Below are 17,912 nucleotides of genomic sequence, written 5' to 3' on the forward strand. Positions count from 1 at the left end.
GTGAATTGGTCCATAGTTGATGGTTGCACATGGAGAACAGACTTGTCCCAGATCTCCATTTGAATGCTGAAACACATAAACATTATGTGATTGAGTATATTATGACAGGATAAGGGTTTTCTCTTGTGTTACTGATAAAGGACAATCAATCATCAATTGTTTGGGTCAAACATCATCCCACTGTGCGATGTTCCTTTGAGCAGCCGATTTGAAGCCCATCGAGCTTTTCATCCGACTTTCATTTGCTAGATGTTTATGCTTTTTACTTATGTATAGATTGAAGTTAAAAGAGCACAACCTTAAACTCTCTGACAGTCAGTGGCCGGATGTCTGTCGACGTCATTGCTCAGGTCGCTGAGCAGGTCCTAAAAAGATACCAGGTACTATCGCTAATGGAAAAGCAAAGACAAAACGAATAGCGACGAATTGAGCCGTGCCGTGCCAAGTAGTGGTACAACTGTATAGTGGAAAATCACAATAAGATTGGACATGAAGGAAAACCTTACACTGACACTTTGTGAGTTCAAAAGCCTGAACCCTAGAACACTCTCCTTAGGCTCTTTAAACTTCTACTTCAAAAGTGTGGTTGAATAAGGTATTGATGCATTGTTAACTGTGTCGTGAGCACCCCCTGTGACAGACAAACACGCTGTCAGAGAAAACACAGACATAAGGAACAATTAGGATCAGGTAAATCTAAAAGAAGGATTTCAAACACCAAAGTCACAAAATAACACATTTGACCATACTGTTGGAGGCAGTAGTGGACCAACAGCCTAATGTGCTGTGATGAAAACATTTTTATCAATGGAGCTCTGTGTGGGAAAGTTAGTTTGTAATCAGAAAAGACAGCCAGATAAAGCAGCTTAATGCTGGCATAGATGTTTTTTGTGAGCTTATTGTTGAGTGGCTACAACTTGTTTTTTGTTGTGTCCCTGCTGGCAGCCATGTGTTCACTGATGCCTGACTCAGGCCGGGTTCTGGCACAGGAGCTTTTGCTTAGTGGTAGGATCGGCTTGCTAACACAGTCATATTAATAAAGCTAACATGCTGACATTTGTACAACAGTAGGCCTATGTCCATCAAATTCAATATCATCAGGGCTAAAAAAAACAAAACTTTTTCAGGTGAAATCAGCAAGCAGAGATTCTGCTCTTGACATCTAACCACAGCACCTGTCAAATGTGTTTTTCTGTGCTTTCTTACAGATCCTCAGCTGAAAGGCATTGTAACCCGGCTATACAGCCAACATGGATACTACCTGCAAATGCAGCCTGATGGCACCATAGACAGTTCGGGGGATGAAAGCAGCTCATTTTGTGAGTGTTTATTTCTATCTGACCTTTTTTCTTTGCCATTTTAATTGCCACGAGCAGCACAAGCCACTGAGTAGAACAGCAGATGTCTGGACCTTTTTCATATTCATGTTCACACATCCAACACACAGTTTGTATTTTAAAACCCCGTACAATTATTCCGCTTCAACGCCAACATTTGTCATTGACAAAAAAGCAATTGGCTGCCTGTGCGGCCTTAATTTGAAGATTGCCTAAACAGCTAGATACAGTAAATGTTCACTGTGACCTTTAGCAGTCTAAATGTGGTATTTAGACCAGCCCGAGGCTCTCTTTGGTGTGGCAGAACATGTCTTTTATGACCCAAGTTTAGAGGTTGTGTGAAAAGCACAGTGAAGGTGAAACGGGCATTGAGTTCGTACAAACATAAACTCAGTGTGGACACACCACTCAGACTGAAGAGGGCTATTCTGTGCGGCAGTGATACTGCATTCATACAGCCTCCTCGAGCTACAGTATTGCAGTTTGAGTTTACATTCTTCTCTGATTCTATTTCTCCCTCGCTCTCTCCTTCCCCAATTTAGCACAGTTCAACTTGATTCCAGTGGGACTGCGGATCGTAGCAATTCAGGGTGCAAAGACAGGGTTGTACCTCGCCATGAACGGTGAAGGATACCTCTACACCTCGGTATGTACGTTTGCTTATACATGAAGAAGTAACCGTGTGATAACAATATGTTGCTATGACACCAGGGGCCTGTAGCACGAAACTAGGATAAGGGATTAAGCGCTGGCGAAGTTACTTATCTTGGCGCATAAGTTACCATGGCAATTTATTATTTGCGGTAAATAAATGTTAATCCTGCTACTCAATCTGTTCAGTCAGTGGTCACTCTGATCAGAAATAAACAAGTTTTGCAATTTATTCATGATCTTCAAAATTTATTTTCCCTCAAAATATTACAGTGATTACATGTGGTTCGATGTTTATTAAATTATTATTCATATGATTAGATCAAAACGTTTTTATGTCAATATTATTGCAGTTCTTGAGATGATTAGCAACAGCTGAGGTTGTAACGGTGGTTTCAATCATGTCAGCTACGAGGGCAATAACAAAATACTCATTCATGTCATCTGTGTTTCCATCACAATGATGTTTTAGATGAGGAACTTTCTGATGGTACACAGTGTTTCAGGACAAGTACCTGCATCTGACGTATTGATAAATAATCCGGGAATCAATCAATGTTTATTTATATAGCACTTTACAATATCTGCAAGGTACTCAGAGTGCTTCACATAAAAAGAAAGAATAAAAAACACTCAATAAGTTCGCAGGAGTAAAATACACAATAAAACAGTGAGGGGAAATCAATAAACCAATAAAATAAGAATCAATACATTTAGAAAAATGTGCAATTAAGAACAGAGTGTCACAATGCTACTGAATTTTATCAGCCATTCTAAATAAATATGTTTTGAGTTATCTTGACCTGGGGGCAGTTGGTAGCCACTGAACTGATGAGCGTAAAACCCTGTCATTTTCACATTGTTAAAATCTCTGCTAAATAAGGTGGAGAACGGCCATAAATGCAAAGAGTAAAATTGTTAAATACTTAAATAAACCGGCAGCCATTGGAGTTCATATAAAATGGGGGTGGTGTGTTGGCACCTTGGGGTATTTGTTCAAAAGAGAGCAGCAGCTGGAGAAGCGAAAGGGAAGACTGACCAAGACCAACTTAAAGTACATTACAGTCAAGTTTTCGCTTAATAAAAGCGTGGATTGCTGTTTCCAAATCTTGGTACAAAAAGTTGAAAAAAGCTAATTTGAACAACCGAGTCAATCTGTTTTTCAAATTTAAGCCCAGTTTTCATAGGCAGTGACATTTGCAAGTCATCTGCATAACAATGACACATTTTGCTTTCTAATTAAAGGTAGCATGTACGCCCCTACAGTTGAGGTAGGTAGGAAACACCTGTTGTGTAATTTGCAAAAACAAATAACTAAAAAATGTAGTGTTTATTCCTTTTTAAGTTTTTTTTACATACACTTACCAAGAGAAGTTATACCTGGCTTGACCAAGCTGCACCTTCTCACCCTGGACTGACATTCATGCAACGGACTAACCCAGAACTAAGGTCCGCTTTCTCACATATCCTGTTATAGCTCTCAGTTATAAACCCAAATATGGTTCCTCTGAGTTTTGGCTGATGAAAGTATCCATCCATTTTCAACCGCTTTGTCCTACACATGAGGGTCACTGCTACCAATCTCAGCTGACATAGGGCTGAAGGTGGGGTACATCCTGGACAGGTCGCCAGTCCATCACAGGGCCACATAGAGACAAACAACACCACTGTGGTCAATTTAGAGTGTCCAGTTTTTCTAATCCCCAAATATGCATGTTTTTGGACTGTGGGAGGAAAACGGAGAACCAGCATTTGCACAAGTGAGAAGCTGTTAAATAAATGCATCACTTGTATAGAAGGTGTTGTCTGTGCAGATTTGTCATTATGCTGGTAGGTAAGGCATGAGGAAATGATAGATTCCACCAGTTTCAGACCCATTGGAGGTCACCAGTACTGTTCACATAGCCTCTGTTTGGTACACAATCTAGTTTTTAGGAGTGTTTTCCGCATTCGGGGAAACCATTTTCAATCCGAGTATGTAAGAGGTTGAGAGCTCTATCAGTGGGGAGTGCAGACATGACAGGCAGTCCACGGCCTGGTTCTGTAATCCTAGTCTGTACTCAACATCGTAGGTGAAGCAGAGCAAACGGGCTGACTACCGTGCCACTCTCATACGTGCCCAGCCAATTCCTTTGGTGGCAAGCAACGTGATGAGTGCCTGATGATCAGTTCTTAGACTGCCGTCCCCAGAGATACAACCTTCACTTCTTGACAGCCCACACATACTGTATGCCAGAGACTCCTTTTTTTTGGTCAGCACGCCACCCAGGCTATAATCTGACGCATCTGTAGTCACAGAGAAGGGTCAAATAATGATAACACTGGACTGTCTAATAGCAACTGTTTTCAGTTCGTGTAAACAGTCCATTCAAAACCAGTCTGTAGCCTCTCTCAGCAACGCTCTCATTGATCTACCATTGTTGCAAAATTTAGAAGGAATTTACTCTACAATGAATTAGTCCTAAGGAAGACCGTAATGTGACCAGGTCATGTGGGGTTGGGGCTTCACGGGTAGCTGTGATGTGGTCTGAGTCAGGCAGAATTCCCGATTTGGTAATGACATGGACGAAAAATCTGAGGCTTGTCTGTCTGAAAGAACATTATTGGAACTTCAGTTTCAGGCCTGCATCAGTCAGGCGTTGCAGGAATTCACACAGGTTCCTGCCATGCTCCTCCACAGAAGGTCCAGTTGCAATGACATCGTTTTGATAGATGAATACCCCAGACAGACCTTTTACCACCGTTTCCATCATCTTCTGGAAAGCAGATGGAGCAAAGGCTAAGCCATAGGGAACACAGCAGTAGGGAAAGAGCCCTTTATAAGCAATAAAGGCAGTGACTGTCTTCATGCAGTGGTAGTTGGTGGTACACTGAGGCACCCCTGAGCTCACTCAAAAGCTCTTCGATGTGGGGCAGTGGATGACTATCAGCAACAATGTCCTTGTTAGGTTCATGGAGATCAGTGCATAGTCAGATTATTCCCCCCTTACTTGTTGTTACCACTATTGGGGATATCCAGGGTGAGGCATCAATCCGTTCAATTATGCCTTCCTTAAACATCAAGTCAAGTTCATCAGAGACAGCCTGACGCACAGAAAAAGGGAGTCATCGTAAGTTTTTCTGCACGGGTACTGTATCCCCACGCACCTTAACTTTGTGCACACACCCTGTGACACTGATGAGGGAACATTTGTTGTTTCCATCACAGGTGCAATTGGCAAAGCCTGATCAGGGGCAGAAGGTGAAACATGGTAGAGATCGTGAGTGAATGTCCAGTTCAACGCCCTGATCAGGTCCATCCCCAGCAGGGAAGAGCGTCCTTGACTTTTGAGAAATGTCCAGAAGTGTTGCATTTTACTTGGGATGCTGGGCAGTCGGTTGCATTAGCCAGGTGTGTAGTTGCTTCACATCTGTAGCAGGTGCACTGTCCCTGCGTTGGTCTGTTTGTAATAGGATCAGAGCGACATTTGTTGTCCTTCCGGTGACGCAGCAGCACCCACTGGCGCACTGGACAACTGCAGAGCATGCTCCACCCAACTGATCCCTCAGCATGTCATCTTCCATGTTAGCATAAGCCCATGTAGCCACCAATTCCCTTAGCACAGCCACATCTTTACCCATTGGACCCACTTTCATTTTAAACTGTGTAGCAATGAGTTAGCCTCAGTTGGGAAAAGTCTTCCCGCAAACCAATCAGGATTTACCATCTTTTACAAAAAATAATCTGACTAACGGTCAGCGAGATATGCCTGTCACAGACAGACAGACGAAACTTGCTTTCTTTATTGATAAATGCTCAGTACAGCTGACAGTTGCTTTTAGGTCAATCGGGACTGGATGGACGTTGCCATAGTGAGTATGATCAGGTTGAGTATTTAACTGATGTATTAGATTGTCTACATCTCTATCATTGAGTATTTTATATCACAATTAAATAGAGAAACATCAAATCAGATACAGGTTAAAAAAAAAAAAAGGTAGAAAAACACAGATGGCTTAAAGAGGTGGTAGCAGGAGGGTGAAAAGAGAGATGGGGAAACTCATTTGAAGAGCAATTCCCAAGACAGGCATTAGTATTACAACTAGCTTTGTCTAATTTATTCAATTCTGAAAAGCACTTTGCTAGCTCCAAAGTGTTTGCTCTTGTCATGAGTTATATTGTGATTTGGGTCACAATAGACTGCCATCTTTAAAAAGTGTGTCCCCATATGTAAAGTTTGGGAAACAGTGGCGTATATATAATCTACAGCAAACCTACTGTAACGCACTGTATGTGGGATCACAAACTAATCAAAGAGGACGTTACCATAGCACAGTAAATGAGACAGTGTGCTGAGTGAGACTTTGTGGTTATTTGTGTGTTGGTTTACAGAACATATGGAAAATTGTCTGTCAAAGCACTGCATGCAAGTTTGGATTTATGCATATGAGATGTAAAGGAAGAGAGCATTATGTGTACATGTGAGAGTTAAAGCTTGATTTATGGCAAAAACACCATCTGCTATTATCTTCTCTGAGCCCTTGATTAGCATGCATTAGACTCTGGAGCCTCGCCTCTGTGAACGGTGAGGAGAAGGAAGGGATTTCCTCAGCAGCAGTCAGCTGTGCTGAATCTCACACTGACCTCTTTACCAGTAGAGTTTCACAAACACACTCACAGTCTGGTATCCATGACTTCAGAGGACATTAAATTGATTTACATTCATTTCCTTCCCTGTACTCAAGCATTAGCCACCCTAAGCCTAACCTTAACCTAACCTCAATCTACCCATAAATGTATTTAGCTTAAAATATAATTTACATTATGGGGACTTGTTTTGTACAGTTACAGGAATGTATTCATTGGTCTTCTTCTATAAGACTACACGTGTTGGGTTTTATTATCCCAAATTTGTACCTCATCACATATTTGCTAATTTTGATCAAAATTGAGAAGGTACAGGTGGCATGATATGGACCCCTTATCTATATTGTTGTGCTCCAATAGCACAAAAGTCATAGAGAGAACGTGTCACTGGTATGAAGTGTTTTTATTTATTTAAATAAAAAAAGCACATCACTGTCACCCTCACATCACTGAGCTGAGGTGACTGACTGCGGCTTCCCTGCAGCAATTTCTTCATCTTCTTGCATAAACTGCTTCCTCTGTCTGTTGCTTACTGACAGTTATTGTGCTGGTCTATACTGAACAAGTCCCTCTTTCTCAGGCTAAATGCCCTCTAGGGTTTCAAATGTCATGCATTTTCCTTAATGTGCATTTTATGCAATAGAAAATATCTGTTCTGACTTCATCAACCCACAGAAAAATATGTTACTCAACATCTTGCCAGATCGGAATTTTCAGACCGACACCGAGATGATTCAGTTGGGACTCAAATTGACCCAAACTGTCCCAGGTGCTCTGCTCTCTTGTTGGAACATCTTACTCTACTACTGGGTTTTTGAGCTAAGGAAGAGAAAAACCTATTGCATTTCTTCCAGCGTCTAAAAGAGCAAATGGTCGTACCCATATGCTTAATCAGTTTAAAGATAAGATGGGATCCTTGGAAAATGTTCTCCCCACTAATCTCTTCATCAGAGAAGTGCATTGAGATGCAGGGGGACACCTGCAGCCAGACAGCATCACTTTCACCTCTGGACAGCAGGAGATGTGGACAAAAAGAAGCAGAATGAGCAGCACAGAAAATAACCGGTCAGAACAGGAGAAAGGCAACAAACTGCAGACATTTTAAAAGAAAGAGACATCTTGCCAATTATTTAGCATTTAGGGAAGTCAAACCCGATGACTCATCATGGACGTATGATCTAAGATGCAACCATGGTGATGATAAACGACAATTTCATCCCTATTTTTGGTGTGTTGTGTGAGAAAATTAAAAGCAGGGGGAGACGTGCAGCTAGAAATGTCTGTCACTCAGGGTCATAGAGGGTGACATCAGCTTCCACTCTCCTCTGTGAGCTGCTTTATATTGACAGGAGCCCTCCAGCTGTCAATCATCACAATCACAGAATGTGTGCGTCTTGTCATGCAAGTATCATGCTTCCCTAGCCATCGTGCAGCATCAGAGACACGGCATATACACATGATGGTGTTTAGACTTTATTAACTGCCGGTGTAAATCCCTCTCAAAAAACAACTATGTGCACAGTTGAATTATGTAACGTGGCGTGTCATAATGCATCAGCGGCATCCACTGCTGTAGCGGTGGCTTCCTGCAAAAACACTTGTGCAAACAGATCGTACACGTCCGTGTATATTGTTGTGATACGGCACTATGGGAATATGGTGGGAATAATGCAGTTAATGGGATCCCACAGATTACCCACAGAGCACATGTGCAACAGTCAGTCAATAGATGCATGAAGCCTGCATGACACCGTGACCGCTACAGTCTAAACAAAGGGGGCTGCACATCAAAGGCTATAGGTGGGTTCCCATCAGCTTGATTTTGTGAGCATTTTTAATATGCACATAAAAAAAACACAAAATTAAAAAGGTTTTGAAGTATCACATTCCACTTGAGGGAGGTGGAAAGATTTGCATATCGATAAAAGGTAGATGTGTATGAATGCAATGGAAAGGACATTGAGAAATATGAAATTGCGGTACTGTAAAAAACAGTCATGGCAAATATAGCACCTTGTTATCATTATAGGTAACAGGAACTTTGGTGCCACCTATAATGCTCATTTTGGTGAACAATCTACCAGTGTTCACTTTATAGCAATCGATTGGTAATTGGAAACCAAGCTTATGTTCAGATTGCAGTCAAATAGAACTGTCTGCACTGTTAATTGCAAGTGATTTGGGTTGTAGGCGTATCAACGCTTGCTGTGTGGCTTTGAAAACATGAATGCAAGAAGAATTGAGGTGCATCATCCTCCTGTCCAATCATGTTTGGAGAGTCAGTGCAGAATTCACCGAGCACAGCCATGCTGTCGTCACGGTTGATTTTCTCGTCTCCGTTGTGAGCTCGTCTTTGAGGGTGTTGCAAAGGACAATTTTAAAAGCAGCCAGAGCATTCAGACTGGGGCGTATCTGTACAAATAGATTCAAATGGTAGTTCAGACCAGTTCCAAATGTGTGATTTAATCAGATTTTTTTTTTTTTGCCGTCCACACATTCTGTAAAAAGAAAATACATATATTTATATTTATTTCTCTGGAGGTCTGAACATATGCCAAAAAAAAGTACTCATTCAAATTCCATGCCTGTGCACACAACGATGAAGCGAAAGTCCACAAGATATGAAAATATGACTCATGCATCATCCATTTAGTAATTCCTGTTGTAATATCCTTATATGCAAGGTCAGATTCCAATAGATTTTGCCATACAAGTACTAGACTGTGTCTTATTAGTGCTTCGGTGTCGTTACTTGGTGTATCCAGTGTATATGGTGGCATGGATAAGCTTTTTGAAGCAGGTAGAATAGATGTAATCAGACATGAGGGTAGGAGAAGGAGGTGGTGTGTGGAGTGTGTGTGGGGGGAGGAGGAAGTTGGGATGGTGCTTTGCATCTTAAAAAGGTTTTTCCAATCTTGGACGTTCTCGGCACAGATGCTATTCATTACCGTTCTCCGACGCCTTCATATAAATTCATTTTCGGCTTGAAACATATGGAAGAGAAGCGACCAAAGCCTCCCAATAAATCATGGTTTACGTGGAAATACTTCGCCGTCATTCTCCACCCAAAAAAAACTGCGCAAGACTTCTCGCATCTTGTGCTCTCACTCAATCTCACAGGTAAATGTGACGGTCTGAGTGATGTCCTCACCCTGGGTTTGTCTCTGCACTTCAGCTGAGGTTACCTCAAGGTCAGTTATGGAGATGGAATAGCTACACAATCAAACTTCCATCATGTCTGAGGGCAGGGACACCGGCCATTGTCTTCAGTCATTATCATAACTCACTTTCTGTGTTGCCTTCTTTCCGTGTATACTTTTTCCTCGAGAACTACTGACAACTTGAGTGAAACAATTTCAGGGGACAGATTATGAAGGGTTTTCCCATGTTCTCTGGTGTCCTCTCACAGTCTAAAAACATGCAGATTAGGGGATTAGGCAAATTGGACACTCTAAATTGCACATAGGTGGGAGTGCGAGAGTAAAGGATTGTTTGATGGACTGGCGACCTGTGCAGTGTGTACCCCACCTTTCGCTCCAAGGTCAGCTGGAATTGGCACCAGCGCCCCCTGCGACCCTCATGTGAAGGATAAAGCAGTAGAAGATGAGTGAGTGAGATTACGAAGGGGAATTAAGGGAGAGGTTATCACTGGTGTCATTTCAAAGTTTAAGTTGAAGTGTGTTTTACTGCAGTGATGAGTACAGTCCTGAGGGACATCAGTGTTAGATCCTTGGTCCTGGGGGATTTTTCTCCCTTTTCTTACAATGTCCTTTATTACCCAGCAACCTCTCTGTCCTTTCTTTCTCTATGGCTCTCCTTCCTTCCCGTCTCTCCTACCTTTCCCCTTCTGTCTACCACACTTCCCATCCCGCTTGCTCTCTGGCCTGATTAATAATGAATGAAGCAGATCATCTATTGATCCCATCCTCTTTGTGTTAGCACAGCAGAAGACCTGTCATAGGATCTTAAAATAGCTTTGCGATGGGAGTGGGAGAGTTTGTTAAGGGTTAGGGCTTAATTTTCTTATAGTAGTGTGAAATGTCAGTGAAGGTATTTTAACATTCCCAGATTAAAATATCTAAAAACAAGACAAATGTTTGCACAGTAGGGTATAGTAGTCAAAATATTTCCAACACACAGAAATTCACTTCACTTCTGTAAATATATTGCGCACCGTAAAACTGTGGATGAGTAGCGGAGACGCAAGGGCATCGAGTCCTGATTGTCATTTCAGCTCCAGACAACACTTCCTCCCCGTGAAGGAGAAAAGTGATGATGTGTGATAAGTGTGCGACTAGAGGTCTCCTATACCTTCTCAATCTACTTCTGGCTCTTTATTAATGCTCACCTAGGCCAAGTTGTGATCCTTTGGCCCCTCTTCTGTCGGCCGGAGTCTCAGAGAAAATTCTCCACTCAGCCATTTCTGCCCTGCTGCTCTCATTTAATCAATCCAGCAGATTGGCTTTGCTCTCCGACAGGGGAAGGACCCGGTGGAGACTAAGAGAGATGTATACCTGTCGCTACTGGTTAAAATCTCCCATCAACATCATGCAAGGTTCAGGAGTCCTTATGTTGAGGACAGAAACAGAGAAGAAGGAGATGGGTATCGCGCTGAGAGAACGTATCATTTACAACGACAAGCAGAACTGTTGGATTTCATCCAAGATTTGCTAATTAGTTTGTTGTCTATTCAGATTTAGCCAGTCATTGACCACTGACAGTACATGGCAGGAGTCTATATTAGAGATCTTTTTTTCTACTGGATGGTGGGATAAATTATAAGTGTGCCGTTACCTGAGGAATACAAAAACTGCTAACTCTGTGGATCCCAACATTTCTTACTTGTGACCTCTAAAATAAGGTCATGTGTATTTATCAGGGATGCACAACAATATTATTATTAAAAATGTACTATTGGATATCGTCAAACATGCCTAGATCCTTCGATATGACTATTGAATAAAGCTGTAGGCTGTATAAGCTTCATACTTGTGCCCTCACCAATTATGTTGTGTGTATTTATTGTATATCTACATTCTCTGCAACACAGGTATGGACAATATTTTAATTTCAATACAGAAGAGACTTGACTTCTGCAAGTCCTAGAGTCCTGGCCAAAATAAAACTCACAACAAAATATAAAAGCTAAAAGGAAGTAGTTAAAGTAGAGTTACAAAGAAGTTACAAAATAAAAGTGACGTGCAGAAGTATACAGGCTATACCAACTAGAAGCTTAATCCAAAGCCCTCAAAAAGTCGATGTAAAACAACATGTTTCTTTCATCATGGTCCATAAAATTACTTTGAAGGTGTTTAAAAAAAAGGCGCCTGTGTCTGGAGTGAAATTAAACAAACCAGAATATGTCCCATATTTTAGATTCTTCAAACTAGCCACCTTTTGTTTTGATGACAACGTTGCACATTCTTGGCATTCTCTCAATCAGCTTTATGAGGTAGGCACCTGGAATGGTTCTTCAACAGTCTTGAAGGAGTTCCCAGAGGTGTAAGCATGTGTTGGCTGCTTTATCTTCACTCTGTGGTCCAACTCATCTCAATTGGGTTCAAGCCAGGTGATTGTGGCGGGCCAGGTCAACAGACAGAGCACTCCATCGCTCTCTTTATTGGTCAAATCACCCTTACATAGCCTGGAGGTGTGTATGGGATCATTGTCCAGTTGAAAAACAGATGATGATCCACTAAGCGCAAACCAGATGGGATGGCATGTTGCTGCAGCAATGCTGTCAGTGCTTGATGGTCTTTGCGACATGTTCTTGAAGGTTTTTGAAATTTTTCAGATTGACTGACCTTCATGTCTTAATGTAATGATGGACTGTCATTTCTCTTTACTTAGTTAAGTGGTTCTTAAGCCATAATATGGATTAGAATAGTATAGTCAAATAGGGCAATTCACTGTAAAGACATTTGTATCAACCCTACCTCTGCACAACACAACTGATGACACAAACAAAATGGGAACATCTGCAAACTCCTTCAAGACTGTTGGAAAAACCTCATGAAGCCGATTGAGAGAATGCTAAGAATGTGCAAAGCTGTCATCAAAGCAAAATGTGGCTACTTGGAAGAATCTAAAATATAAAACATATTCTGGTTTAACATATACTTATACCTATACTACATTTTCACAAAGTGTACAATTCTTCTAAAATTCTCAGATAACAGGCTCCACCCTCATCTGCCTACTCTCGACCCCCCTGTCCGGTACGGTTACTCCACTCCAAGAAAGTATTTGTTATAATCTTGAATGATTTTTCATTTTTTGGCAAAATTTCTAACGCTCAAAGATGTCGCGATAATTGTAATCAGAATCATAACCGAATCAAATCATGAGGTGGATGTAGAGATTCCCACCATTAAAAAAAGAACACATTAATCTCTCATGGGTAGCAATAATAATAAATATAGCCATACTAAATACAGTATATAAATATGCACATTGCTCCAAAAATAATTCCAATAGTGTTAATTTTTAGGGATTTTCTTCATGAATAAATGGGATATTTTCTCTTCTGAACTCTGCATGTCTTTTACATATACAGTATGTACTGTATGTGTGTAGATTTTATTGGTGTAGGTGTCAGTGTTTCACTGCTTTCATCCTCCCTTCAATTTTCCTTTGGGGAATTAGTTATGTTTAGCAAAAATGTTAATGGTGTTTCTCATCATACAGTATGTATCTTTGTTATGCTGTTCCCAAAGGACCAGGATGTTATTATTTCTTTTTTTACAGTACCACACAATGTCCAGATATAATTTCATCATGTTTTCCCTCAGGGAAAAAAAAAATCACCTAATTAATGTTTTTCACTTCCTGTGTCCATGTACTATTTCATCACTGGAGTTCATCATCAAAGACTTTCCTTCTGACATTTGTATATTATTATTCTCTTCTATTTGCTAATATGAATGCATCTCCCCCCTCTCATTTCTAGGAGAACTTCACACCAGAGTGCAAGTTCAAGGAGAGTGTGTTTGAGAACTACTATGTTACATACTCTTCCATGCTGTATCGTCAGACCCAGTCTGGCCGCTCCTGGTATATCGGTATCAATCGTGAAGGGCAGATCATGAAGGGCAACCGGGTGAAGAAGACCAAAGGAGCTGCACACTTCCTGCCTAAAGTTATAGAGGGTTTGTGTCCTTTATGTGTCATTTATTGCAACTAAAATCAGATTATCTCAAAGTGATAGTGAGTGTGTACCGATAATCAGTGCTGACTATCATATGCTATTTTTAAAATCTATAAATATGCCCACTACATAATTATTGTTGTTTAAAGAACTCCATTAATAGATCTGTCCGTTGTAAAACCATACTACTGACAAATAGTTATTCTAATTAGAGAATTGAGAGAGTAATGATATTGGCCTGTAATTATTGTTTCCTGTTTTATATAATGGTAGAATGAAGAATGGAATAACTTTGTTTAAAAGTGATAAAAGACCACATCATACTGATATCAGTGTGACTAAATACTCAATGTTGTGATACCATTAAACAAAAAGTGGTACCACACCATCCCTACTTGCTACAACTTATGTGGGTATTTTATTAGGCAAGCCTTTTGTTAAAGCAGAACTATGCATTCTTTTTACCCTCATTTATCAACTTTGGAGTCATTGTGATGGTTGAATTACTTGTTGCTGGGAGATTGGGTTGCTGTCTCCACTCCCCCTACCATCTGTTAGCAGAAAAACAGGCTTCGAAGATCAGGGCTGCTGACCCCCCGAGTCCTCAGAATTAGGAGGTCTCGCGAGAAATGCGAATTGCCAGGTAACGGCAACAAGATCAAGGCAGTGATAGCCTTATTTTAGACGTTCATCCTGGAAGAGCCTTTGAAAAACAAAGCAGAGAAACCATTGCCGTAGGATGTGAGGAAAAGGAAAAGAGTGTTTGACCAAGCAAGGGGCTACACGAGGAGTAAACATCGGACCGGCTGTTTTGGAATGGCAAGACAACAAGAACACAAACAGATGCCAACGTCATGGACATAACTCAACGGCTTGTGTTTGCCGGCTCCGTTGCAAACAAACGCACATGACCAGGTGAGGGGAATAGAGGGGGATGCATCAGTGGTGAGTTTTTACAGCAGTGAGGATAAAGTGGTAGACAGTGGTGTCGTAAAAATATGTATTCCAAAACTGTTGGGGGAGCTCCGTAGAGAAAAAGGAGGAAAAGTGACGCTTTAAGTGGATGAAATCTGCGAAAGCATAAGGCGCACTGATCATACAACCACACTTGAAAGAATAAATGCTTTAAAAACCTATCAATTATTAACTAACTGCATTTTTTTTTGTCTCACAGTTGCCATGTATAAGGAGCCTTCATTACACGAGCTGGCCGGTGAACCAGTGAGTCCTCCTCGGAAGACGGTCAAGACATCGGATTCCCCTTCTCTGAAGAGCGGACGGAAAGAAGCTCCCAAGGCCGACGCTTCATAGCAGAGGAGACTAAGGGTGGTACAATCGGAGAGGCAGCAGAGACACTGGGAACGCGGTCACCAAATATTCACTGAGCCTGGCTCAGGGAATGGCTCTCACAGGCCACCATGTTCCAGATGTACACTACAGGATGCTGAGGGATACAGGGTCAGCAGTTCATCACAGAGAGCGAGAGAGAGGTGGGGCGGGGGAGTTCCTCCCTCACCTTTCAGAACAGAGAGAAATCCCAGCATCCCAGTCAGAACTACTACCACCTCCCCTATGTCTTCCTAACAGTCTTTCATTTCACTTCACTCATACTAAAGCTTCTTTGTCCCGCTGACAATTTAATCTTTTCCCACATGCCTATCTAGTGTCTGCTCCATTGTACTGTATATTCAACACACGCGTTTCCACAGCGCTGACTCGGCATCGTAATCTTTACCCCGCGGGGCCCCCCCTCCCCCTCGAGCCCCGAAAGTTGGTGGCAGTGTGACTCAGCCAGCTTTCCACCCACCATCTGCCGAACAAGCTGAGCTAATCACAGAGGTCAACTAAAGCTCAAAGTGAGATTAAGCAGCTCAGAGAGGAACGATATCTGCAGGAAACCTCGGGTCAGGTCAGATCAGGTCAACACAGCAAGATATAAATATATACAACTACTTTGAGAGAAGTTGGTTACATAAAAATAACATTTTCATTTTGTTTTTTAATATTTTAACCAACCTCTGCTTTATGTCAGCCAGATGGGAAACGACGTGGGTGAGGAAAATAAAAATGCAATTAACATGATAAGAGAACAAAAACGATAATGTCAGATGCTGGAAAGGGAGCCACTGCCTGTACAATTATGGAATAGAAATAAAAAATAATGTTCTTCCAGGGAAGATGAGCCATAAATGAGATCATAAATGACTGAGTCTTAATCCAGACTCCAATTAACAGGATCAAAGAGCAATATCTGTACCAGCAAGCCAGAAGAATATTGTCAAACAAGGAAAAAAAAAATTGTGAATGAGCCGCTCTTCTTTGACAACATACTGTTGCAACATCTCATGAAAGGCACCACGTGAAGTACTGGTCTGTGTTTTTAAAAAACCATGTGGGGAAAAAAAAAAGGAGCTGGAGTGTATTATTTCACTCGGCATCTGCTGCGAGCATATGTAAAGCCAGCGTTGAAGCCAAACATCAAAGTGAGAGGAGCCTCTGAGCTGCGGCACTTGTTATTCTGAGGCTGTTCTGGCAGCTTAAACACTCACTATACTTTATCAAATCACCCTAGAAAAAAAAAAAGATTGAAGTTGTCTGAGCAAATGTCTCGGTATGATTGTGTTCAAACTCTCCCCTATGTGTGTGTGTGTGAGAATAAGTGCACTGCACGCATGCTGAGGTTACAGATAGAGACGCATCACAAAGCCTCTGCTGTGTGCCGCAGAAAGGACACAACACTGTCTATTTGATTTATATCTGTGTCTGTGAGCAGCGCACTATAGGGTATAACCGTCTTGTGCACCGGTTTTTACTTTGCGAGGGTCAAAAGGTGTTTAAATGTCAGGGAGGAGGATTGTGCAGGCAACCTCGTGCATGGGAACTGAATTAACAGAACATTGTTCAATATTTTCATATTTTTTGTTTAGATGCAGTTTCATTGGCACTTATTTTATCAATGACGGACAGCTGTTTTAAAAAGATACGGGACAATATGTGATTTAATCACAAACTGCAACAAAAAGCACCTAGAATAATTTGATTGTGGCTCAACTGCATAGTGGGATAATGGTGAATGAGAAGAGAAAAAAAGAAAATTAACATACAGTCCTAGTAATTTATTTTAAAGTGCCAAAAAATAGTCTACATATTTCTTTTCAAGGACATTCTGATTTATAATGGTCCTTTTTAAGATTCTTGTTTTTCCACTCTAATCTGCGATGCATAAAAACAGTTTATTACCAAAATGGGAGGTAAAGTGATTTCAGTGATTTTTACAAATATTGCATAAATCCACGGTTAATTATGCAGTGTTACTTATACACAAAAGGAGATGAGGCCTTTGCACATTGTCAGCGATGTGACAAAATGGCACAAGATTGCAATAAAAGGCATAGGTGATTTACAACACAGCCTCTCTATTCATATTAATTGTGATGCAATTTATAAAAACCAAGAAGAAGAAAAAGCACCTAGTGAAGATGAGCTGGTGCTCAGTCTTTTTAGTGAATAAGAAGAAAAGGAAAACCTGAGTGCAGTCAACACTGAAGGAGACATGGGAGCTTACTTGGTTCAGGAGCTTAAATTTGATCACTTTATACTTCAGGGCTAACTTTAGAACGTCTGTCAGACATGTTTTGAAGATCTGAGGAAGCTCATTTTGGTTTGTAAACAGTCTCAGCTTTAAGCATTTGTTTACTTTTTTTTTTTTTTTTTAATGTTACATCACCAATAACACGCATTCTGATGGATTAAACGTGTAGCAGTCAGATGCCAAACTTCCTCCAAAACCTCAGATCGATTTGACACTTTTCCTGATTGTATTTGGCCCTAATTGGAATCGATGTAAAAAAATGGAGGTAGTCTTCTGGTTTCCATGACCAGAAGGTCACAGACTTGCAATCAAGCTAATATTAGACGATACCAGTCACATCAGTATCTTCTCATATGTGTCGTCTATATTCCCCAAAATGGGAACATACATTACAAATTCATACGTCAATATGTTGTGTTCTATTGGAGACCTGAAGATGCAAGATGGTAGTGAGACCTGCTATGGTGTATAGCTTGGAGACAGTGACACTGTCTAAAAGAAAGGAGGCAGAGCTGAAGATGCTGAGATTTTCGTTGGGAGTGACCAGGATAAACAGGA

General features: G+C 41.1%; 1 protein-coding gene across 1 annotated transcript in view; it reads left to right on the forward strand.

The window, feature by feature from the left end:
* The window catches only part of fgf11b (fibroblast growth factor 11b), a gene marked incomplete at both ends in the record, with an annotated part of 36,807 nt that extends 21,734 nt beyond the window's left edge, over positions 1–15,073 (forward strand). Inside the window, 4 exons of the mRNA XM_083910877.1 lie at positions 1,209–1,319; positions 1,880–1,983; positions 13,565–13,763; positions 14,937–15,073. Of these exons, the coding sequence (XP_083767003.1) occupies positions 1,209–1,319; positions 1,880–1,983; positions 13,565–13,763; positions 14,937–15,073 (551 nt within the window). The remainder of the gene's footprint in view (positions 1–1,208; positions 1,320–1,879; positions 1,984–13,564; positions 13,764–14,936) is intronic.
* Between the last annotated feature and the right edge of the window lie 2,839 nt (positions 15,074–17,912).

Source organism: Microchirus variegatus (genome assembly GCF_963457635.1).
Source record: "Microchirus variegatus genome assembly, chromosome: 2".
NCBI classification, from domain to species: domain Eukaryota; kingdom Metazoa; phylum Chordata; class Actinopteri; order Pleuronectiformes; family Soleidae; genus Microchirus; species Microchirus variegatus.